The sequence below is a fragment of the Phyllobates terribilis genome, unplaced genomic scaffold (assembly GCF_046119375.1).
Source record: "Phyllobates terribilis strain yellow unplaced genomic scaffold, ASM4611937v1 Scaffold_7__3_contigs__length_470593459, whole genome shotgun sequence".
Classification (NCBI taxonomy): Eukaryota; Metazoa; Chordata; class Amphibia; order Anura; family Dendrobatidae; genus Phyllobates; species Phyllobates terribilis.
The window spans coordinates 211,028,383-211,054,864 of NW_027362767.1; the positions used below are offsets into that span (position 1 = coordinate 211,028,383).

General features: G+C 43.6%; 1 protein-coding gene across 2 annotated transcripts in view; it reads right to left on the bottom strand.

The window, feature by feature from the left end:
* PAPPA (pappalysin 1) overlaps positions 1-26,482 on the bottom strand; it is a 461,556-nt gene that overhangs the window by 229,865 nt on the left and 205,209 nt on the right. The window contains exon 7 of one of the 2 annotated variants that reach the window (XM_073639720.1): positions 8,256-8,739. In XM_073639720.1, the coding sequence (XP_073495821.1) occupies positions 8,256-8,739 (484 nt within the window). Of the gene's footprint in view, positions 1-8,243; positions 8,740-26,482 lie in introns of both variants that reach the window. The other variant, XM_073639719.1, reaches the window with a different exon arrangement.

The window sequence follows — 26,482 nt, forward strand, 5'->3', positions numbered from 1 at the left end:
TAATAGACCAAGTCCCACACACAGCTAGAAGCCCAATATTTTTTCAGAGGTAGATGCAGAAAAAAAATTATTTTTAATTTGCAACCTGATGGAGGTCAGTATAGATGGACTAATAGAGAAAGTCCCACACACTGCTAGAAGGCCAAATATTTTTTCAGAGCTAGATGCAGAAAAAAATTATATTCAGTTTGCAACCTGATGGAGGTCAGTATAGATGGACTAATAGAACAAGTCCCACACACAGCTAGAAGCCCAAATATTTTTTCAGAGGTAGATGCAGATAAAAATTATTTTTAATTTGCAACCTGATGGAGGTCAGTATAGATGGACTAATAGAGAAAGTCCCACACACTGCTAGAAGGCCAAATATTTTTTCAGAGCTAGATGCAGATAAAAATTATTTTTAATTTGCAGCCTGATGGAGGTCAGTATAGATGGACTAATAGAGAAAGTCCCACACACTGCTAGAAGGCCAAATATTTTTTCAGAGCTAGATGCAGATAAAAATTATTTTTAATTTGCAACCTGATGGAGGTCAGTATAGATGGACTAATAGAGAAAGTCCCACACACTGCTAGAAGGCCAACTATTTTTTCAGAGCTAGATGCAGAAAAAAATTATATTCAGTTTGCAACCTGATGGAGGTCTGTATAGATGGATTAATAGAACAAGTCCCACACACAGCTAGAAGCCCAATATTTTTTCAGAGGTAGATGCAGAAAAAAAATATATTCAGCTTGCAACCTGATGGAGGTCAGTATAGATGGACTAATAGAGAAAGTCCCACACACTGCTAGAAGGCCAAATATTTTTTCAGAGCTAGATGCAGAAAAAAATTATATTCAGTTTGCAACCTGATGGAGGTCAGTATAGATGGACTAATAGAACAAGTCCCACACACTGCTAGAAGCCCAAATATTTTTTCAGAGCTAGATGCAGAAAAAAATTATATTCAATTTGCAACCTGATGGAGGTCAGTATAGATGGACTAATAGAATGATGCTATGCCCAAAAGATTTTACTTCACTAGGTGCAGTAAAAAAATTGGTATTCTATACACAGGTGGTATATCTTGCAACACAGATAGGCTACTCCACTGACTAACACACTCTGCAATAGGCCAAAAAGGATTAGCTTTGCTAGATTCAGCCAAATGCTGTGAAAAAAACTTGCACAGCCCTGGCACAGACCTGCCTGGCAAAAACTGATAGGAACTGATGTAACCTAGTCCTGAAAAGGACTGCAATTACAATTAGTCTTTACTCCCACAATCTATCTATTTAAGAGCACAGACCTGCCTGATAAAAGTCGTAGGAAATGCTATAACCTAGTACTTAAAAGGACTGCAATCACAACTATTCCCTACTCCCAAGCTATCTGTAGATTTGTGCGAAAATTGGCTTGAAATTAACAAGGTATAGCACACACAGCAACAGCGGTGCCGTCTAACACGCAGCTGCAGCAGTGAGAAAATGGTGGCGACGGGGAAAATGGCTTGGTCTTATAGGGCAAGGACATGTGACATACACTGCCAATGACACATGCCCTTGCTTGTGTGAAAAACAGCAGTTCGCTCCGTGTGTGCGCTGCTGATAGGCTGACAGACTGCACCTCCCCACTGCAAATGCGGGAAAGAGAAAAAAAAATGGAGATCTTCATTATTCCTGCAGAGATCCATCCCCTGCCCCTCCCCCCACCCCGCTGTACACTCAAACTGCGTATTAACATTAATTTTCATCATTACTGAGAAAAAATCCAGTTATGATTTTGGTGTACGAACAGTTATCGAACATAACCTCGAACAGCCGAATTTTTCTCAAATCGTTCGTGTTCGCCGAACGGCTCGAACACCGCCCAAAACAGCTCGAATTTGAGATTGGCGAACATTTCGAGTAGAACAACGCTCATCTCTAGTTATAAACCCATTAAAGGAGTATTCTAATCTATAGGGACTGTCATGTGAGACTGTCACTAATCGCCTAGTTCTACCTTAGCTGTAAGAAAGCTACCTGGAAGGTTAAAAATAGCAGCAGGTCCAGTAATCACTCTACTACCGTAACGTAAGTTTTCGGTACTGTCGAAGAGACCTCGGTGCTTAGATATCTATGTGTCTTTAAACCCATAGACTTTGAAAATAGCAATTTAGCAATGTGCGATCTGCTATTTCCTTCTAATTATTCAGGTTGTGGTCTTATGGCTGAGGATAAAAAAGGTAACCCAAGCTTCCTTACTTTGATAATTGGCCGACATCCAAGTTGGGACCCAAGCCAGGTGATAAATGATGGCAACTGGAATACCCCTTGAAATTTTGCACATCAGTGATGATGTGCCAGGTTTGGGATAACAAATGGGAATACATTAATGACGACCTATCGTCGGGTCAAAACTGGCCAGTTTTTCCTCTTTTTTTAATTACCGTTTCTCCCAAGTATTTCATTATTTTTTAAAAAAATCTGCCATATGTTCCCAGAGATATGGGCAGTTTCATTTAGTGGTAATTTTTAAGGTCTTCACTAAGCTGGTGTGGCTCACAGGAAGGATTTTCTTGTGGCTATGAATAAAGCACTACATAAAAAGACTCATATCTGAAACCATACTCTGGAGCAGCTTGAATAAAATATCATCAAAAACTGGCCACTTTTGACCCGGTGACAAAGAACATAGGTTGTAGAGATACAAAGGCGTAGGTTTGACTTTTCCTATGTAACAGAGCAGCAGTACCTGATATTTGGAAAGGTGCACCTATAGATCTTTTGCTAGGATCAGGAGCTTGAATCTACCCTTCTGCCAGGGGTGTAATGGGTGCAGGAGTTGCAAACGCACCTGAGCCCTGGAGTTTAGAAAAGACTATTACTATTAAAGACCTGCGATAGTTGGGGGTCTTGTTGGAGATTTTGCATTGGCGCCCACAAGCTTCAAGTTACTCCACTGCCTTTTGCCTATAGGATAAAGTTATGAGAAGAAACTGTGCTATTTCACTGCATCAATCATGAGACAAAAGTGCACAATGTGAGTCACAAGTATTTGGGTTAGGTCTTGCAACTCAAATTTCAGAAAGATAAAGGGGGCTGCAGAGTTTGATTTGAAAGGAATGTAATTTTGTTACTTCAACTTCAGTCCAAGTCTGAAACTCATTTACAATAAAAAAAAAAATGTTTGTACGTATTGAAGCCTGGCGAAAGAATGTCGGGGAATATTGGGGGCAGTCAGTATTTTTTTTCTTTGGGTAAAGTCATCTCTTAGGAATTCTTCATAATTCAAACCTCACAAGAGGATTCTCTGCTTTAACTCTTTTGCCAGCAAAGAATCTCCTAAAAACCAACGATTAGCAATAGTATGCAGGGAACCATATCAATCATGGAATAGTGTTTACCACATGTTACTTAAGAAGACAATAGGGTAGAGCCCGCCATACACATTAGATGGCTGTCGGCCGAATGATGGCTTGGCTGATGGTTTGACCAACAGCTATTTCGGCCTCCTCTCCCATAAACAGCATAACTTGCTTGGTAGGTAACTCTTGTATTCTCTATGATAGAGCCATGTCTGGTGGTGGCTTATCTCTATAAGAAAAAATGGATAGGTTGTGTGAAATTGGACATACTGAATCCTCAACTCATCGGATGAATTATGGCTTGGCCAATCATTTGACTGACAGCTATCTTGGCCGCCTCTCCCATAAACAGCAGAACTTGCTTGGTAAAGCACTCTTGTATTCTCTACGAAAGAGCCATGTCTGGTGGTGGCTTATCTCCATGAGAAAAAACGGATAGGTTGTGTGAAATCGGACATGCTGGATCCTTAACTCCTCGGATGAATTGTGTCTTGGCCGATCGTTTGACCAACAGCTATCTCGGCCACCTCTCCCATAAACAGCAAAACTTGCTTGGTAAAGTACTCTTTTATTCTCTAGTATAGAGCCATGTCTGGTGGTGGCTTATCTCCATGTGAAAAAAAGGATCGGTAGTCCAAAATCGAACATGTCGGATCCTTAACTCCTCAGACAATTAATTGACTGTTGGCTGAACCCGTCACTATCGACGGTTTCAGCTGACCTTCATCTAATAATGGAGGAGAGAGGGGGGTATAAGAATAAATTCATGCCAATGGCTTTTGACCTGGTGTGTATTCCTTAAAGGAGATTATTCTAGCCTATCCACTGGATAGGTGATAGATTGGTGTGGTTCCCATACAAGTCTACTACTAGAAGGCATTGAATGGTACAGGTTATTTAAGTTTATGACACTAAAGATACTCAGGAGTTCTGTGTCCTTTGGGCTATTTTCATTAGTGTCATTGAATGAAGCAGCATGGTGAATACACGACCTGCCACTCTTTTCATTTCATGTTAGATATGGCCTTGTGGACAGGGACAAACAGGAGACTTCTGGTGAATGGTGGGGGTATTTGCTGATAAATCAATTACGTTCATCAAGTATACCCTTTTTTAAAGTATCATAATCTTTTTTGAAAAGTTCCATAAAATCACAATCTGCTCCTCGAACATACTCACTAGATCACTTTCTATGAAGCTATGAATAAGTAGATGTAATCTCTGAAACGCGTCAGTTGTCCGCACATTTGTGTCTATATGTGGTTTTATAGCTTTCATTCATGAAATAAACCGGATTGACTTTTTTTACAGAAGGGGTAGTGCCGGTCTCTTTCTCACACTAGATCACTTTCTAAATGACAGAAATTTGCAAAACGTGGATATTTGAAGACGTTTCAGCAGTGATAGGAATGCAGAAGAGTTAATCATACACACAAGCATATTATAGCCCAATACCAGATCTGAGTTGTGTTATGGCACACATAGACTTCTATGGAGCCCTACTACACCCCTGTAGGCTTCCGATTCCATGTGAAGCCTTTTTTTTGTTGTTGTAGCACATTACTTTGGATGCCATAGTAAGAAGCTATTTTCGCGAGCAGAATTATTTTGCAGGGGAGAATATCCCTGTAACATGAGTGCCTACAGCTTCATAGTATAGAGCCGCAGGGACTCCATGTGCCTCAAGCTCGGCCACTTGCATGAGGCCTCAAAGAATTTGAAGGAGAAAAATATCCAGCCAAACACTCTGGGAGACGTGAACGACAGGAAAATCATTCTCCTATAACATTGACTGGATTCAACTCCATACCAGACAAACTAAAGGTTTCCGCCTTCATCTACATTCAAAAAGACTCTCAACATAAAGCCGATCCTTCGGCCTCCTGCAGAGACACTCGTCTTGTCTCCACATATTTAATATCATTCAATTACTGTTAGAAATGTACTGTACTAAGCTCTGACATATCTGCTAGGAGGCTCTATAATAAATCAATCACTTGCTGGAACATGATAAGGAATGGGATTTTTTTTATTGCCTTTTTGTGATTTCACTGCCCAGGCAGGTATATGGAATGCATCTACATTATTTTAAATGTATTTACGGTATAAAATATTGAAATTCCATGTAATATTTCTGTCTAAAAAGAATTTCAATCCCATATTTCTTGATTCAATTTACTTCTTTTGCTCATGGAGTAACTAATATCCAGGAGACCCGGTCAATCAGAGCTTTGAGGTCATGTAGGTTTCTTTTTTTTTATTTTGCCTATTCAGATGGTCATAAGTTTGATCATAGCTTATTTTTGCTCTGCATAGCTGTATGTACCCTTGATCTTTGTGGGACGAGCCATACAAATTTTATGAATGATGGGGCTACAGTACTGATTCAGCGTTTCACAGTGTTTCCTTAGCAGAGGGACGATACAGGCCACCTCACTGCAGCACAAAAGAGAAATCTAAGTCAATATCCTTTTAAACGGAGCATCATTTCTTCTAGGTACACTTTCGCAAAGTTTTTGAAGGAACTTGGCAGGGAGATTGTTCCAAACATCTTGGAGAACTAACCACAAATATCTAGATACTGCTTGCACAAATCCTTCTGTCTTTTCATGTAGTCACAGACAGACGGAATGATGTTGATATCAGGGTTCTTTGGAGCCGGACATCACTTTCTGGACTCCTCGTTCTCCTTTAACATGAAAATAGTTCTTAATGACATTGGCTGTATGTTTTGGGTCATTGTACTGCTGCAGAACATATTTGGGGCCAATCAGACTCCTCCCTGATGGCATTGAATGATGGATAAGTATCTACCAGTATTTCTTTGCATTGAGGACACCATGAATCTTGACCAAATTCCCAAATCTATTTGCTGAAATGAAGCCCCAAACTTGCAAGGAACCTCCATCATGCTTCATTGCTGCCTGCAGACACTGATTAGAGTGCCGCTCTCCATCCCTTTGGTGAACAAGCTGCCTTCTTTTACAGCAGAATATTTCACATTTTGACTCATCAGTCCAGACCACTTGCCACCATTTAGCTGCACTCCAGTTCCAAAATTTTCATGCATAGTTGAGTCGCTTGTTTCCATGCTGAAGGTATGACTTTTAGATCAAAGTTCTTCCGTGAAGATCACTTCTGGCCAGACTTCTCTAAACTGTAGATGGTTGTAGCTGGGCCCCACTGGTTGCTTCCAGTTCTGAGCTGATGGCACTGCTGGACATCTTCTGATTTTGAAGGGTTGTAGGTATGATGTGTCTTTCATCTGCTGCACTAAACTTCGATGGCTGATCACTGCATCTGCAATCCCCCATGTTGCCCATTTCTTGGTGTCTTTAATGCTGAGAAATAAAGGCAGATACTTATGCATCATGCAGTGCCATCTGTGAGACGTCTGATTGACTACAAATTGATTTGCAGTAGGACAACCGCACGGTATGTTAATATATAGATTTCAAATTAAAGAAAAATAACCTTCCTCTTTAAAAAAAAAAAAAGACAAAAGAAAAAAACCAAACTTCTTTAGAAAAAACTAGAAACAAGTTTATATTTTATCTTCATGTTTTATACATCAACAGTGATTACAATCTGCTAGACCAGAAAGAGTTTTGGAAGTTATACAGTTGATCCATCTGAGATCCGATTCTTTGGCTCATCCATAGACTTGAATGGACAAGTCTCAACTGAAATATGGAAGAGATGAATGCACGCTGAAAAAAACCTGTCATATGAGCAGATCAGCTGAATTTCTATTGCTATCTGTGTGTCGTTAGCTTTTTCCACGGAGATAGTCTTATGGTGACAACAAACGTGGTCTTGGTGTCTTGGAAAGACTTAGTTTTTGCAACTTTACTTTTTTTTTTTTAACTTCTGCTTTTTCAAAAATATTTTTAACCTCCATATTTCTGAAGGATATTTATTATATCTTCATGCCAGTACATTTTCTAGTGTTCTAAAAAGTACACAAGTGCAGTTGTTAGAATATGTTCCCTTACTTACAGAACTTGGGTCCTGATAGTTCTTCAAGATCTTCTTAAAGAAGTTGTCCACTGATTGACTGCTTGGACAACTAATGAGTCACTGTCTCCGTCTCCTGTCGAATTGAGCATGAAGAGGAAGTCCAAAATCAGCTGCAGCCCGGACTTCTTCATGTTCAGTTTTTCCAAAGGTGGAGAAAATGACACTGGTGTGAATTGGACGCCAGCGTCATGTGTCACAACGACAGAACGGGAGCCCCGGGAGAGCGAGGGCCGACACCGCTGGAAGGAGCCAGCACGGGAGATGAGTATAAGCTTTTTTATTTTATTGGGGACAAACATTTTGATCAAGAAGGAGTTGTCCTAGTAGTGGACAACCCTTTTAGTTAAAGCACCATTGTTATTTTTTAAGTACAATGTGCTTATTAATACTGGAAATTCAAAGTTTTTTTGCTGAGAGAGCCATCAGCTAAACAGAATCTAAAATGGGTTCAAATAAAAGCATTTCAAAGTAAGAAAGTATGAAAACCACCAAATCATTAAAGACTCTTCAACTCATGTCTACAGCCATCTGATTCTCAAGCATGTAGGGGGATCAAAGCAAGCTTGGGTTGACATAAATATATGTCTTCTTTTAAAGAAGTAAAGTCTTTTTTCCCTTAAAGCCTCCTAATTATCTATGTAATGTAGATTAAGGGTATTAAAATACTTGCCTATCTCTTCGAGAATGACAATGATTAATAAGTATTTTAATACCCTTACACGCATAATTAGGAGGGCTTAGGGAAAAAAAAAAATACTGAGACTTCTTTAATTTTCTTGAGTTTGCCATTTATGGAAATTTAGTTAAAATTTATACTTTTCTCTTTTGTTAGCCTGTGCAAAGTGTATCATATTTATCACATTCAACTTCTATGGGCATTATCACCTACCTGTCTATGTACCTTCTTTGAAGGCTGGAGGTCAAAGAAGACGTACCGGGTGGAAAAGTTGGGTCTCGAAGAACGTTGTAGTGGATTGGTTTGCAGTCCGCACACAAGGGACAGTTAGGCACTGAGGTGATCATAGCAGCATCAATCTCCATTTGGTTATCCTTGGTGTAGATCTGAATGGCATAAACCTCAACTTTAATATGGTCCAACTTGATGGTCAGAGGAACATCACAGAAGATACTTTGAATGCCTAGTGATGAATTCTCCCCATTGACATAAAGGACTTTGACTTCCACCTCAGCTCCTTTTGTATCTAAGTCTGTGGTTACAAATGTCACCCAAATAGTTAGAGTCTGTGGAATCACTGGGTAGGTAAACTCCAGCTGCAGATAGCATCCATGTGACTCAGTGCAAGCTGGAGGCACCGAGTTGTCGTTGGCTCCAGGACTCCATGTCCTTACGCTTGTTTCACATGGCTGCTCAACGTCGGGGCGTCCTGAAATACACAAAATGATTTGAATTGTTTCAAAACACAAAATTAACATTTATGATTAAATTGACAACGTTTTACATGGTCAGTATTTGATCATTTAAAGGGCATCTGTCAGCGGGATTTTGCTTTGTAATCTGAGAGCTGCATTATGTAGGGGCCGAGACCCTGATTCCAGTGATTTGTCACTTAGTTTACAGTGTGCTGTAGTTGAGATAGAATCACAATTTTCTCTGCTGTAGATCTAGCAGAGCTCAGAATGCTGAGCTTTGTATAACCCCGTCCACATCACTGATTGGCTGCTTTCCATGAACATTATATATTGACAGAAAGCTGCTAATCAGGGGTGGGGACATGGTTGGACCAGGAGGCATGAGACACCTAGTCCTGTATTGTTAATCTCCTGCTGATAAAACACTGATTTTATTGAAACAGCAACACACAGTAAGTGGCACATTGCTGTAATCAGGATCTCTGTCCCTACACCATGCTGCTCTCAGATTACATATCAAAAACCTGCTGACATATTTCCTTTAATGCTTATTTCCATAGCAAAGCCAACCCCTTTCTCAGTTTATACATCAACTGTGACAGAGAAGGGGACTGGATGGCTGAATTGAGCAGTCAGTTGACCCCTTTTACAAACAGCTTCGATCCCATGCTGACGCAGGAAACACTGTTCAGTATAAAGCACTGGTCCAGTAGCCAAAACTGCTGGAACCTGAGTCGGATTGGCAATCAAATGCCAGGGGAGTCTGGCTTAATAGGACTAAATTAGTAAAAAAGATATCACTTACGGTACTTTTTACAGCTAATTTATCAATATTTATGCAAATAAATAGAAAATTATCAATATTTATTCCCTAGGACACCCTTGTAACTTTTAAGCACACAACTGTCTAATGGCTCTGTGCAGCTTCTAATATGTATGGAGGTGAAAGATGACGTCCATAAATGTGTAGGGGGCCATACTTTACCTCTATCCACTTTGCTTTTGTATGAATTGGAAAGAAAACAACTGTGGCTGCCTATATCAGATGGCCATTAAAAGTATAGCCTCTAAAGGAGAATATATCTGTACTGTGTACAGAGACATGTACATTATGACCTAGAGAGTCATTAAAGAGGTTTTCTACTTCCTGGATGACCTCTTGTTAAATGAAGTAGTGCTCACTTGACATTGTTATGCCAAGCGAGCCCTCCAGCCTATTCCGTAGAAGCATACAATATAGATGTGCTCGTGTGGCACGGTAGAACTTGGCAGTTGTTGAATCAAATTCACTTTGAAGGTGGGAGAGGGCACCAGAAGAGAATACGCTCAGGGATTGAGCGGGTTAACATTAGATAGAGGAATCGGCGAGGTGGCGGTGCGCTGCCCAGGAAAAATATACAGTGCAAACCAATAGGCTGGAGGAATCGATGAGGTGACGGTGTGCTGCTCAGGAAAAATATACAGTGCAACTCAATAGGTTGGAGGAATCAGAGAGGTGGCGGTGCGATGCCCAGGGAAAATATACAGTGCAACTCAATAGGTTGGAGGAATCAGAGAGGTGGCGGTGCGATGCCCAGGGAAAATATACCGTGCAACCCAATAGGCTGGAGGAATCGGCATGGTGGCGGTGCGATGCCCAGGGAAAATATACCGTGCAACCCAATAAGCTGGAGGAATCGGAGAGGTGGCGGTGCGCTGCCCGGGAAAAATATACAGTAAAACCCAATAGGCTGGAGGAATCGGAGAGGTGGCGGTGCGATGCCCAGGGAAAATATACCGTGCAACCCAATAGACTGGAGGAATCGGCGAGGTGGCGGTGCGCTGCCCAGGAAAAATATACAGTACAACTCAATAGGCTGGAGGAATCGGCGTGGTGGCAGTGCGCTGCCCAGGAAAAATATACAGTTCAACCCAATAGGCTGGAGGAATCGATGAGGTGACGGTGTGCTGCCCAGGAAAAATATACAGTGCAACCCAATAGGTTGGAGGAATCGGAGAGGTGGCGGTGCGATGCCCAGGGAAAATATAGCATGCAACCCAATAGGCAGGAGGAATCAACGAGGTGGCAGTGTGCTGACCAGGAAAAATCACCATTGTAACCCAATAGGCTTGAGGAATCAGCGAGGTAGCGGTGTGCTGCCCAGGAAAAATATACAGTGCAACCCAATGGGCTGAAGGAATCGACGAGGTGGCAGTGTGCTGCCCAGGAAAAATATACAGCAACCCAATAGGCTTGAGGAATCGGCATGGTGACGGTGCGCTGCCCAGGAAAAATATACAGTTCAACCCAATAGGCTGGAGGAATCGGCGAGGTGACGGTGTGCTGCCCAGGAAAAATATACAATGCAACCCAATAGGTTGGAGGAATCGGCGAGGTGGCGGTGCGGTGCCCAGGGAAAATATACAGTGCAACCCAATAGGCTGGAGGAATCGGCGAGGTGGCGGTGTGCTGCCCAGGGAAAATATACAGTTCAACCCAATAGGCTGGAGGAATCAACAAGGTGACGGTGTGCTGCCCAGGAAAAATATACCATGCAACCCAATAGGCTGGAGGGATCGGCGAGGTGGCGGTGTGCTGCCCAGGGAAAATATACAGTGCAACCCAATAGGCTGGAGGAATCGGCGAGGAGGCGGTGCGGTGCCCAGGGAAAATATACCGTGCAACCCAATAGGCTGGAGGAATCGGCGAGGAGGCGGTGAGCTGCTAATGAAAAATATGCAGTGCAATATTCAGCTAATTTTATTAATTTTATTGAAGTCCACAAATTGACAGATCACAAACCGTTTTTTGGCTCAAGACAGGAGCCTTCATCAGGTGATTACCTGAAAAAGCCTTCTGTCTGGAGCCGAAAACCGGTTTGTGATCTGTCAATTTGTGGACTTCAATAAAATTAATAATATTAGCTGAATATTGCACTGTACATTTTTCCTGGGCAGCGCTCCGCCTCCTCACCGATTCCTCCAGCCTATTGGGTTGCATGGTATATTTTTCCTGGTCAGCGCTCCGCCTCCTCACTGATTGCTCCAGCCTATTGGGTTGTTGCACTCTCACTTCTGCACATGTATCTGTAGGAAATGAGAGCTTATTAGTGTCCGCTGATTGGCTGCAGGGCTGACGTGACATAACAATATTTTAAGAGTCTGCGGAGACCTGGAGCAGTCAATGTAGGGCAGGAGGTATTGGTTATTTTTATTTTACAAGGTGGACTACTTCATTTTAAAAGGAGTTGTCCATGTAGTGGAAAACCTCTTTAATTTCAAAGCCGGGGCGATCAAACAAAGATGTGTCTATATCATAATGTTTTTTTCTCGCATTATTTGTAAACTAGACAATTCTGACATGAAACAGTGTGAAATAGATTTCTCCACAGTTTGTCATTTGGAGACAAGGTTCAAAACTTTCAGCATCCATACTTGATATTCATTTCCACTATTTAGCGGCTAGAACACACAAATCTTGTTATTAGGCAAGTTACTTGTCTTCATCGATATACACTGCTCTCATTCATTCCTCCGCAGCACATATTTCAGACAAGCAAAATATCAGCTGAATAAATATGGGGAAAAAGCGTCTCAGACATTGACTGCTTCCCTTCATCAAACAGAAAATTTTAATATTGCAGACATTTTTCCTAAATTACACGATAATCTGTACATGGAAATTGTAGTGGGGTCTGTACATATAAATATTTAGTAAGAATGGAAAAAAAAGTAGAAAAACAGATTGCTTTGAGGGTGAGTCAAAAATTATCTGCACTTTAGTTATATTAAATCGTCTGTGGGGCGCACTATGTTATCAGCGCTTTCCATATGAGATTGACGCTTCCCCGGTCACTGCTGTCCAGGTGAGATTGTGTTATGTCAGTGCAGTGTGAGAAACAATGGCAGTCCTATGTGTGATTTGCAGGAAAGAAGAGCAGCCATTCATTTTTTTTTGTGGTCTTATGGTGTTTTGTGGTGCTGATATTAACCGAAGACTTTGTGCACAGTATAGAGAAAGTGGTTTGTCACGAAGTAGTGTTTTGGAATGGATAGATGGTGTAACACAAAGCATGAGTGGTGTAATTCAGGATTCGTGGCCTATGCCAAAAAAACAATGGAAAACCATGTGTTGGACACTCGTTGTTGTTACAGACATCGAGGAGAGGACTTTGAGAAGTCCCAGAAAATTTTGAATGAATAATCCCATCATTGATGTTGAGTAGTGATGAGCGAGTATGTTCAAAGTTAACCCTTTCGGCGAGCATGCTCGGGTGCTTGCCGAGTATCTTCAGCGTGCTCGGCCGTTATGTTTTAGTCACTCCGTGCTCATGATTTGCGACTGTTTGACAGCTTTAATACATGTGAGGAATGCCTAAGAAACAGGCATTCTTCACATGTATTAAAGCTGTCAGAAAGTTGCAAATCATGCGCACGGCGTGACTCAAACATAACACCCGAGCACGCTGAAGATACTCGGAAAACACCCGAGCATGCTCATAAATCTCGAGTAACAAGCATGCTCGCTCCTCTCTAATGCCGAGGTGATCGGCAAAAGAGAGTGGGTGCCGTAGTAGAGGATGATGATTAACTCTTTGTTATATTTAAACAGGCCATTTTCCAGAAGTTTCTGCATCCGTGTACAGCTTTGTTGGTATTGCAGACCATTTGCAGTTACACCAAATTAACAAAACAGATATGATTAGTGCATTCATTTACATTATATTTTGATAGATTGGACTTTTAAGAACGCGAGGATAACAAATATGTGTGTTTTCAATTTTCTAGAATTGTTTTATTTTTATTGAAGCAAATGGTTTGAACTTTTGTGGTTTGTTTTTTTTACATATTTTTAAAATCTTTTTTTTTTTTCAACTTAGGGGATTTGCAGCTGCAGTTATCCCATCGCTTGTGCTATAGATATCAGGGCATCAGCACTGCTATGTATAGAGAAAATCACAGTCTCCTATGAACATCAGCTAAAAGCTGGCTTTCACAGGAGTATTGTAATGTCAGGTGTGGGGGTCATCAGCAGACCCCCAGCTGTCATTACAACCCTTTAGCGCCTCATGGTCACGTCACGGGTGCACTGATGGGCACTTGGAATGACGCGCCCCCCTGCCAGCGTGTGTTGAATGCCACTGTCAGAGATTGGCAGCGGGATTTAACTGGTTAACAGCTGCGGGCGGTGCTCCACTCCACCCACGGCTGTCAAAGGAGCATTATCTGCCAGGAGAGATGGAGGCTCACATGCCGAGCCCGCATCAAACCCAGGGACGCGACATATGACGTGCATGTACATCATATATCGTGAAGGGGTTAATGTAACCCAAATTGGACCCTCCAAAAAATAAAATCTGATACTGAAAAGACCAAGACTCCAATTCAATATTTGCAATTTTTTTAAAATCACTTTTCTTTTTGTATGGTGGTTTTTGTTGCTTTTTTTTGTGCCAAATTCTTTAAAATGGCGCCTGCACTTTGTGAATTTTACGCAAAATAAAAAACGGTCTTTTTTTTTCCTTATTCCTGTTTTGCAACTTTTTAGCACAAAAAGTAGGACAAAAAATGTGCCAAAATACCTGGCGTGCATAAAATCACTTTAGGATGGGACTGGAATACATTTGAAGTAAATTTTGCAACTTTTGCCAAGCCACATTGACATAAAAATCAGAAAGCTGACTTAACTACAAAGGACAACTTAATAAAAATGCAAAATGTTAGGTGAATTTGGCAAATCAAAAAGTCACTAATTGAGAGGTATTCACACCAAAAAAAATGGCGAAAATTCAATGATGAGTCAGGCCCCAAATGTGTAAAATACTGGAAAAAAAAACTATTTCCACCACAGTCAAATTACACATGAATACTTGAGGAATTCTTCAACTTCCAGTGCTGCCATTTTCTGGGACCTTTCCATGATCTCCTAATATAAAAGGTGTGAAGTGCTTACACAGGAAGGTCAGGAAGTCTGAAACACCTGCTTCATTTAACCGGAGTCCTGAGCAAAATTATTGGGCCAAGAAAACCTTAAGAAAGCTTAATGTTATAAATACATCCATGGTGTGTGACTCCTGGTGGTCCATTTAGGTGGCCCAATAACTGGATCATGAATGAATAGATGCCAACAATATGGTGTAATGGTGGCTACTGCCAGTTTATAGGCTCTTTATCTAAAAAAGTTACTAAGGATGAAGTCAGGACCCATAGACTATCATTGCCGAGTTTGATCCGACACTTGGAACAACATTGGACATGTCTCCATGAATTTGCACCAAACCACTCGGTCTGCCAAAAATCACGCACATGTGAACAACCCCATAGAGTGTCATAGGTACAATTGCTATCCGTAAAAAATATGTAAGCAAAAAAAAGTGACGTGAGAATGAGCTCTAAGTGTTCAGCACTATTTAAAGAGGACCTGTCATTGGGTCAAAAGTTGACATGTTTTGCTCTTAGTTTATTCCCGCTGCTACCCTGAGTATTGCGGGGGGTTTTTTTTGTCTTGTTTCTTTTTACCCCGTTATACGGCTCCAGACATTTGGGCCTTCATATTTACGGTAGTGCTCATTTTTATGGCTTTCCCAAGAAGGTACTGCTCACAGGATTGTCTGAAGATGTTCTGCATTACAAAATTCATAAGGAACATTAAAAGTATCACGAAATATAAAGGCCCATGTCTCCGGAATACTTTGAGGAATCAGCAGGAATAAAATAGGAGAAAAATTTGGCCTCTTTCACCTGGTGAGAGGTCATCTTTAGTTTTTTTTTACTTATGATAAAGGTTATGATTCAAGTTACTTAAAAACATTAATTTCGTGTTTAGTTGAGACATCTCTTCTGTACTGTAGGAATTCCTAGTACATACGTGTTACATAGGTTCTTCTAGGACCTCCTGCAATCAGCTAAGGTCATGCGGTCTGTTAGTGTCAAGGCTCCCAAATGATGAGGTTTTATCTCTAATAGATAAACTTTAGTGCAGCCATCATGTATTGTGCAGTAAGGCCGTCATAAATAGATTTCCCCCAAAAAGGAAGGAGGTTTCCAGCTACAATAGGACACCATATACCTTTATGGGCGCCCCGTTACAGCAATACAATACTAAGAGATTTTCTGGCATGCTAATATGGTCATATATACGAGCCATGACAAGGTAGACATTGCTTTGACAATTCTTTTAGCATTTCCAGAATTGATTGTAAAGGGGTATTCCCATTTCTGTAAGAGATAGCAAATTACTTAGGATATGCCATTAATTAATGACCGCTGGGATTCAAACCTCTGTGATCCCACCAAATCCTGAGACTAAATAGGGCACAACACTGTTTCAACGTTTTTGCCTGTACATCAGCTCTCTTGGACGCCGGGCTGTCTGCCCAATTTACTTCAATGGAGTCGTACTGCATAGGACGGCAAAGAACAGCCCTGAAGAGGGAAAAACTGTGTGTGGCACTTATAGACTGTACTTCACCTACAGGTGAAGAACTTTATTTACAAGAATGGTGGGGCTTCCAGAAGGTAGATGCCCAGCAATCATTAGGTGTTGACATATTCTATTAATATGTCATCACTTACTGAAATTAGAATACCCCTTTTTAGGAGTTGGCCAGAACTATGATACTGATGCCATGCCCTTAAGATTGCTCATTAATATCAGATCAGTGGTGTTAGCAGGTCCCATGGGCACCAGAAGTACACAGGTTATGGAACATGCACAGCACAGTTCTGTACGCTGTGTAGTGACCATTATCGAGCAGAACAGTTCAGCTCCAATTCAGAACAATTTGAGCTGAGTTGCGATACCCAAGAAAGGCCTCTACAATATAAATGGAGCTGTGGTGTTTCTGCCCCGTACATAGTCATCTGATCGGCAGAGGTGCCAGGTATCAGACCTCCATCGATCTGATATTGATAAACCGAGGATAGTTCATCAGTAGAGTTAGTGTGATTAGGCCACGCCAGTAATCTGTGGTTGCAGTTCAGGACCACAGAGAACTGACTCCTACCTTGTTGCATCCGTGGCTCTTCTTTTGATTAGCCAGTCTGTCGTGATGTCATCGGTATGACGCGCATGAGATGTTGAAACAGTCTAGCTAGTCAAAAGAAGAGCCATATCAGGTATGAAGTGGTCCTCAAGGTTCCTGTTGATCACCCATGTGGTCGATGGACTGGGTCCTGCTAGTCAATTCCAAACATGTGTCTGTATTGTAGTCCTGGACAAGCCCTTTAAGAAAAATGTGCTCGATAACTTGAACTTAGAAGGTTACAATGAAGCATTAGGTAGAAAAGAGGATCTGTAAACATTGCTGGCTAAAAGTGCATGATATCTCAATATGAAATCTGGAAAATTTCAAGGAGTCTACGACTTAAGATAAGAATCTACAACAAAATACAGTGTTTATTAAGTGTAATTGGAACTGAGCCCATCTCATTACGGGGAGGTCTGTGTGTTTAGGTCATACGCATGATGACGGGCGCTGCTTTTTCTTTGATCAAAATATTATTGTTTCTGAAAATTCTTTAGTTATTGTTAACAAGAGTCTTGGAATTCCAAGGAACTGCTTTATGGATTTCAGCCAATGGAGTAATAAAATGGATCAATACGTCTGAGAAAGCTAAAGATAACATTGTGCTGTGGCATGGAGGATTTTACATAGGACAGAAAATGCATATTTTAACCAAAGGTTCGTGCCTTTGCCATCAGACCAGTTAAACTCTGACACACAGCATACGTTCAATGCAATAAACACCGATGTCTGAGTCAATACAATGCGTCTCTCCCCCAACAGACTACAGATCTAACATGATATCATATTCGCTTCCATACTGTATTTATTCCAGGAACTGAGAATACACATCTCTAACCTTGGCAACAATGTCATCAGCTCTAACTGTAAAACACATGGAACATTCCAGTAATCCATCATTTGCCAGATTATTATTTTTCTAATTATTGACATCAATCAACCCATGAGATTTTCTGCCTGACGTTCGGCCACTTGGGTTTCATTCTTTGGATCTGGAAAATTCCAGATTTCAGTGTATAATTTCAGATTAAAACAGACTTTTGGATTATTTTTTTGTGGAAACCAAGCTATCAAGAGGCCGACTAAAGGAATTTTTCTGTATAGCATTTTGTGGCAGAATATTTATGTGTTTAATTCATTCACAACTTCACTGTTCTCTAAACTAAACAAGTTTCACTTATGAATTACAGTGCTAGGGAAAAAAAATTGTATATTTTAGCAATTTTCCCTCTCTAATTACCATTTGTTTGTGAGCTCAGTTTTCTTTCAGAGGAAGGCTGCATTTACACTGCCCGATTATTGGGAAACGAGCATTCCTGGGAATTATCGGGCAGTGTAAACAGGCTGCAGATCACCCGATAAACGAATAAAACAAGCAAAACGCAAAACACTCATTTGTCAGATGAAATGATTGTTGAGCTTGCTTAAAAAGCATCGTTCTTGGTGACTCGCCCAGGGGAATGGGGATGACTCGGGTACCTAGGCCTTTAGCCTGGCCTTGGGGATGTCGCGGTGGTCGGCTCCAGGGCCCGTACTCTGGGGTCGCTCTTTAAAAAGGGGATAATAAGTTTCTTAGTTTTATAATAGTTTGTGACGCCACCTGTGGTTTCTGGTGAGAATCACCAGCGCTGCGCAGTCCACTGAGGCCGATGATAAGGCAGCTGGATGGTATAGCTCCCCACAGGTGGAGCTAGGCCTCAGGGCAGTGTATGAACGGGGAATGCAGGACAGGCGAGACCCAGCCGGGTCAGATCAAGAACAGGGACAGACACGATAGTCACTTCAGTACCTTTTACTGATGGAAAATCAGGCACATCCCGGAGCACTGTAGGGTGAAGGGTGCATGTCAGGATCCTCCCCAATAAGCGGGTGTAGGGCCTCCTGTTACTTGCCTCTGCGTAGTAAGTTTCTGACCTGCCTGGAGCTAGGCCTAACTTTGTCTCTGTCCTGTGCAGGCCGACCTTATGGTAGGGCCTATCCTTGGAATACACGCTCCTCAGCTTGCGGGGCCTATGTGTCTCCTGGCTCTGTTATGTATCAGCACTTTAGCGATCCTGGGACTTGTAGTTCTCCAGGGATCCCGGTTATGCCTTACTGGGTCGTAGAGATCCCGGTAAGCTTCTGTCACGCTGTCTCTGTATACTGGAGGTAGGGGGCCTAAGCTGACCCTAAGCTGGGGCCCTGACTAATCCCTCAACCTGGAGGTACTGTTAAAGGTACAGAGGTCCAGGCCGCCAGCGTAACCCCTACCTCCTGAGGATCCCTGCACCTAAGTAATCTAGTCCTGAGAAGGACCCCGATCACAACAAAAGAGGACAAGTAATAATATGCCCACACACAGTACTTAGACGAACGAGACAGTACAAGGGAAAAACCAAAACCACCTTGCATACAAAAACTACACAACTACAACAGAGGGAACACCAACGGGAAAGGAGATAAATGATAAAGCGAGGAAGGGAAAAACCACTCCAAATACACTTATCTCAGAAACTCCAAATACCACAATCCGCTCTGTAAGTCTGTATGAAATGCTTTCACCGACACTTCCCAAACAGACCAGCAGGCATTTGAAGGAGACTCACTACAGCAGCATTGATTGCAGCTGGGTGAGGCTGGACCTCGTCTAGCACAGAGAGAGAGAGAATTAACTCCCTCACTGCCGAAAACACAAAGCACCAAAAAGTCAGCTGCGAGAAGTCAGGCTGTGTAATCGTGACGATCTTCGTGGCGACACACCCGTGACAGTACCCCCCCTTCTACGAGGGGCCTCCGGACCCTCAGGGCCAGGTTTATCCGGATGAGTCGTGTGGAAGGCCCGAACTAATCGGTCTGCGTTAATATCCGACGCAGGAACCCACATCCTCTCCTCAGGACCATACCCTTTCCAATGAACCAGGTACTGAAGGGACCGGCGATTAAAACGTGAATCGATGACCCTTGATACCTGGAACTCCAAGTTACCATTGACCACCACTGGAGGGGGAGGTAAAGGTGACGGTACCACCGGCGCCACATACCTCTTAAGCAACGATCTGTGGAACACGTTGTGAATTTTAAACGTAGGGGGGAGGTCAAGACGGAATGCCACCGGATTAATAATAGAACTGATTCTGTACGGCCCGATGAACCTGGGACCCAGTTTCCAGGAGGGAACCTTAAGTTTAATATTCCTGGTAGACAACCATACCAGATCGTTCACACTTAGGTCCGGACCAGACACTCTTTCTCCGAGAATACATCCTCAAAGTCCGCCAGAAATGGAGGTAAGACCCAAGGAGTAACCGCACCGATGACCGTGTTCATGCAGTTTTTATTACAGAATTTACTCCATTGGCTTATCTCTCTGGTTTGCCAATTAATAACCGGGTTATGCTTAGTTAACCAAGGAAGGCCCAACACTATAGGAGTGGGAAGACCCTCCAACACGTAGCAAGACAACAGTTCTTTATGTATCGCCCCCACTTGAAGTTTTACGTCATGCACAGCTTGCGAAAAACTTCCCTGACCGAGAGGCCTGGCATCGATCGAGAATATGGGGATGGGTTTAGCCAACTCACTCAATCGCATACCTTGAACCAGGGCAAACCGAGCATCAACCAGATTAGCCCCGGCCCCACTATCCAGAAGAACAGATATCCTCTCAGTTCTCGTACCCACCACCACCTCCGCCGGTACGAGAAACTGAGACGAACCTAGGGACGAAATACCTACTCCCAGATTGCCGTCCACCACACAACCTGGGATCAGCAGTTTTCCGACGACTCTTCACTCTGCAAGGGACGGGATGGACACCCCCCAATAAAATGTCCCTTTCTCCCGCAGAAGAAACACCTTCCTGTCTTATGGCGCACCACCGGTCCCCTCCCCCAAAATGATGTCCCTCCTAATTGCATAGGCTCCTCTGGACTGACCAGGGGAACCACCATATGAGGGGACCTTGTAGGAGGTGGAGTCATCACAGGGGGTCGAGTTATCCCGCACCTCTCCCGAAGCCGTCTGTCAACGCGAATAGCCAGGGCCATAGCGGCTTCCAGTGACGCGGGAGAGTCAAACTGTGCCAACACATCCTGTAATTTGTCGGATAAACCCTGACAAAACTGGCTCCTAAGAGCCGGGTCATTCCACTGGGTGTCCGTGGCCCACCTACGGAACTCCGAACAGAATTCCTCCGCCGGACGATCTCCCTGCTGGATCCTACGTAACTTAGACTCAGCAAGGGAGATCCGATCTGGGTCATCATATACGAGTCCCAGAGCAGCGAAAAACCTATCCACTGACTGGAGAGCCGGGGAGCCCGGGGGAAGAGAGAACGCCCAAGATTGTGGGTCCCCTTGTAGGAGCGAGATGACAATTCCCACCCTTTGTTCTTCACTCCCCGATGACCGAGGCCGCAGCCGAAAGTACAATTTGCATGCCTCCCGGAAAACAAAAAACTTGTCCCGCCCCCCAGTGAACCTGTCAGGGAGAGCTACTTTAGGTTCTGGTCCGGCTTGCTCCTGAGGATGCAAAACCTTGGACCTAACGTCCGCCAGCTCCATGGACAAACTCTGCAACCGCCGAGCTAGACCGGCTACTGGATCCATGGTAGCTGGAGAAAAACTAAGTGGGTCGGTGAAAATGTCACGCTGTCTCTGTATACTGGAGGTAGGGGGCCTAAGCTGACCCTAAGCTGGGGCCCTGACTAATCCCTCAACCTGGAGGTACTGTTAAAGGTACAGAGGTCCAGGCCGCCAGCGTAACCCCTACCTCCTGAGGATCCCTGCACCTAAGTAATCTAGTCCTGAGAAGGACCCCGATCACAACAAAAGAGGACAAGTAATAATATGCCCACACACAGTACTTAGACGAACGAGACAGTACAAGGGAAAAACCAAAACCACCTTGCATACAAAAACTACACAACTACAACAGAGGGAACACCAACGGGAAAGGAGATAAATGATAAAGCGAGGAAGGGAAAAACCACTCCAAATACACTTATCTCAGAAACTCCAAATACCACAATCCGCTCTGTAAGTCTGTATGAAATGCTTTCACCGACACTTCCCAAACAGACCAGCAGGCATTTGAAGGAGACTCACTACAGCAGCATTGATTGCAGCTGGGTGAGGCTGGACCTCGTCTAGCACAGAGAGAGAGAGAATTAACTCCCTCACTGCCGAAAACACAAAGCACCAAAAAGTCAGCTGCGAGAAGTCAGGCTGTGTAATCGTGACGATCTTCGTGGCGACACACCCGTGACAGCTTCGGACCCGGTGTCCGGTAAATTCTTCGGGGTGGCCTAGTTAAGCTCCTCTGGCCCCTCTGTACTAACTCTCCACTCACCTTCGGCCTACTCAGGCCCTCACTAGGCTATACACACTAACGGCTTCACCGATCTTATGGCGCCGGCACACCTTAAGCTCCCTATTCCGAGCTTCAACTGAGTCTAGACTGGGCTTACCTCTGCAGACATATTTCTGCAGGAACCGAACTGAGAACTTTGTCCCTCTCTGACTGTGAGCAGGAACTCCGTTCTGGCTAGACTAAACTGCCTGGCTCCACCTTCCCTATTTATATCCCTAACGGGCTCCCTCTGCTGGTCTGAGGTGGAAGGTGGAGATGTGTGAATGTTTATGAGGGCCTCTTGTGGAGGAATCCATCAATGCACTCTTCCAGGATCTGTGATACCAAGCGCAGCTGGGCGTCACATTGGCAGCACATTATCCTGTGTAAACAAGACTTGTGCTGCCGAGAACAATAACAGTTTATGCGCACAGAACAATCTATCCTGTGAGCATCAGATGAGTCATTAATCTGTCCAAACAGGTTATTCAACGTCAGTTGCTTGGCGAACATGTAGCCAACCATTCATTTAACGGACACTATTGGCTAGTGTAAACCCCATCTATCGCATTAGCCACTATCATGTTTTCCAACATTTAGGTGCAATGCACTCTGTCTCTCAAACCAAAATTCTGTGGCTGCTTCTAATAAACCAGCAGATCCAGTGATCAGTGACCTGGCTAAGATCCTCATGTTCCTCAGCCTCAAATCCTCATGTTCCTCAGCCTCAATACTGTCATCACAATCATTTGCTCCTCCACTAAACATCAAAAGTGATATACCTCCTAAAAGTGTCCGATCCGGATGCCACGGGATCACCAGTAACATTATTTCTGAAGGCCCACTGTTCAGCTACATGCAAATAAAACATTACCCTCTTCCACAAATTTGTCTATGATTCTATAAAATATTAACTATGCAGTTTGGTAAGTGAATGATGAGATGCAGTTTTTGTTTATACCTTTTACATTAAGTGTAGTGTGCCAAACCCATTTCTGAAATGGGGCCCACCGGGTGATTCTCCTGTTCTCCTGTGTGCCAGTCCAAGCGTGCCTCTTAACCATCCCAGATGCAGGAGGACAGTTCTGGATTTTTAAGCTTTGTTCCACTGTCCTGAACTTCTTTTTCAGATGTATACCCTGAAATCAGAGCTGTGACTGCTGCGTAGCAGCAGCATTAGATGTCGTGGCCAGCCAATGAGTGGAGGTATCATCTTCTATCTTCTACTGTTCATTAACCCTGGAGATTGCACAAACTGGTGATAAAATCTTACTCAAGGGCTACTTATAGAATACCAGCTCTCTAATGATGGCGTGACATTGAGTCACTTCCGGCTGACAAGCCAAGAGTCAGGGTAGTCAAGAACTTCAAGGTCAAAAGCCAGGATGGTACATCATAAACCAAGGGAAGAGACAAAGGTGTAGTCAGCTAACGGTATGAGGCCAGAATACCAGGAGGAAAGCGGATCAGAACAAAAGGAGCAGGCAATACATCTGGATAGCATCTGAACTTTTGGACAGACGCTATCCAGATGGCCATTTATGGTACAAAGTTGCATGCTGGGGGTTTAGCTTAAAATGCACCAAATAGTAGCAAGGAGAGACCAGGAACTGTTTTATGCTCTGCACAGTCATTACCGGTGAGCCTGGTGGACAAACTGCGTGACACATTTTATGGGCACTACATGGTGGTTAATTTAAGAAATGCTATTTGTGTACGATGTATCATTATTTCTTGAGCCCTCCATGGTTATAGAAAATGAGCACGATTTTAAAGGCACTGTAATGGAGTATTTTTTAGCAATTGTTGGGATTATTAGGTTGATCATGTATGGTGCTTTCACTCCGGCACTTTAAAACAGTAGACCAAAGACTATGTATGGCACTGTTATGCATATGGAATGGCTATGGGGGCAACAATACAGAGAAGTAGTATTTCCGTAAGCAGCATGCTGTTCATGCACCACAATTTATGGCAGCCTTTATTCACAGATGAAAACAGAAGCAGATTTAAGAGTTTTATGTTACAGTAAGTGATTTCTCATGTCTATACAAAAGCTAGTAGATAAGGCAAATTGACCACATGGGTGACTATCAGTAATCAAACCAAGAGATGGAAATGATTCAAAGGATCATATAAGTGACATACGTAAAAATGTATAAGTCTTACAGAAGCAGACATCCGCAATATACAGCATGTAAACATAGATCTATATGTGAAGCTGCAATGCTGCACAGTAACATGTTTAATATTTAAAAGGTTGTCAAGGATTAAATGCTTCAAAGAATTAAGCATTAATCACCCACTGCTGCTCCAGCACCACTGCCCCCAGTCTTTTATGATAGCCTGCAGTGGTGAAGTCATGAATACTGAGCATGTGACCAAGGCAGCCAATCACTAGGCTCATGGTCTCATGCCGCCTACCATGACATCACCACTAAACCCAGTGATTGGCTGCAGTGATCACATGCGCTGCAATCCTGACTTCACATTATTATTGTGATGCTAGTCACTACTCACGGACTAGCCATGAGGCAGAGTGGTCAATAGGTCCAAGGTAAAAAGTCAAAGACAGAAGGATAAGACAAACGAATAGGCAGTGGCAAAGTCCAGGGTCTGCTATCTAAAGTCCAAATATGTCAAAGGCAAAAGGAGGTATATGGACAGATAGTCAAAAGGCAAATCCAAGGTCCGGCAACAAAAGATCAGAATACCAAAATACAGAGCATAGAATAAAAACACCACTGAGCTGGCAATTATCTGGAAAGGAAAATACCTGGAGGAAACCCAAACACAACACTGTTAGCCTGACATGCCCCTGCTATCCACAGGGCGGCTGAGCTGTAACTCACAGCACTGACAGCCCGACACACCCCTGATATCCATAAGACGGCTGAGCTGTCACTCACAGCAAAGACAGCCTGACACACCCCTGCTATCCATAGGACGGCTGAGCTGTCACTCACAGTACCGACAGCCTGACACACTCCAGCTATCCATAGGGCGGCTGAGTTGTCACTCACAGCACTGACAGACCGACATGCCCCTGCTATCCATAGGGTGGCTGAGCTGTCACTCACATCACTGACTGCCCGACACGGCCCTGCTATCCATAGGGCGGCTGATTTTTCACTCACAGCACTGACAACCCGACACACCCCTGCTATCCATAGGGCGGCTGAGCTGTCACTCACAACACTGACAGCCCGACACACCCCTGCTATGCATAGGGCGATTGAGCTGTCACTCACAGCACTGACAGCCCGACAAGCCTCAGACACCCCTGCTATCCATAGGGCGGCTGAGCTGTCACTCACAGCACTGACAGCCTCAGACACCCCTGATATCCACAGGGCGGCTGAGCTGTCACTCACAGCACTGACAGCCTTAGACACCCCTGATATCCATAGGGTGGCTGAGCTGTCACCCACAGCACTGACAGCCTGACACACTGTGCTATCAATAGGGCGGCTGAGTTGTCACTCACAGCACTGACAGCCCGACACACCCCTGCTAGCCATAGGGCGGCTGAGCTGTCACTCACAGCACTGACAGACGGACACGCCCCTGCTATCCATAGGGCGGCTGAGCTGTCACTCACAGCACTGACAGCCTGAGACACCCCTGATATCCATAGGGCGGCTGAGCTGTCACTCACAGCACTGACAGCCTGACACACTGTGCTATCCATAGGGCGGCTGAGCTGTCACTCACAGCACTGACAGCCCGACACACCCGTGCTATCCATAGGGCGGCTGAGCTGTCACTCACAGCACTGACAGACGGACACGCCCCTGCTATCCATAGGGCGGCTGAGCTGTCACTCACAGCACTGACAGCCTGAGACACCCCTGATATCCATAGGGCGGCTGAGCTGTCACTCACAGCACTGACAGCCTGACACACTGTGCTATCCATAGGGCGGCTGATCTGTCACTCACGGCACTGACAGCCTGAGACACCCCTGCTATCCATAGGGCGGCTGAGCTGTCACTCACAGTGTCCCTAGGACGCAGCAAATGGCGGAATCATAACAATTATCGAAAAAGACCAGGGTTGAGGAATTAGAACTGGGACTTGAGCAGCGGCAGGTGAGTGATAAATCTGCTGTTTTTAGCTAAAGCCCATAAGCATAAAATACCCAGTAATCCTTGAAAACCCTTTTTTACTATTAATACTTTTAATTGCTGTTAACCAGTGTAACATATTGTACAGTGGAGGTTTTTCCTAATAGATAAAGCATAGTTTCTATGACCATTACTGGGGGGATCAATGTTCACCAATTGCATTACTAAAACCAACATATATAGATAGAGATTGGGTGGAGTTAGAGGCATGGCTTAACATAAAGAAACCTGCAGAAGAGTTTGAAAAATGAAATCCTCTAAATTAGGATGGTGCTTATGTGACACCCCAGGGGTCT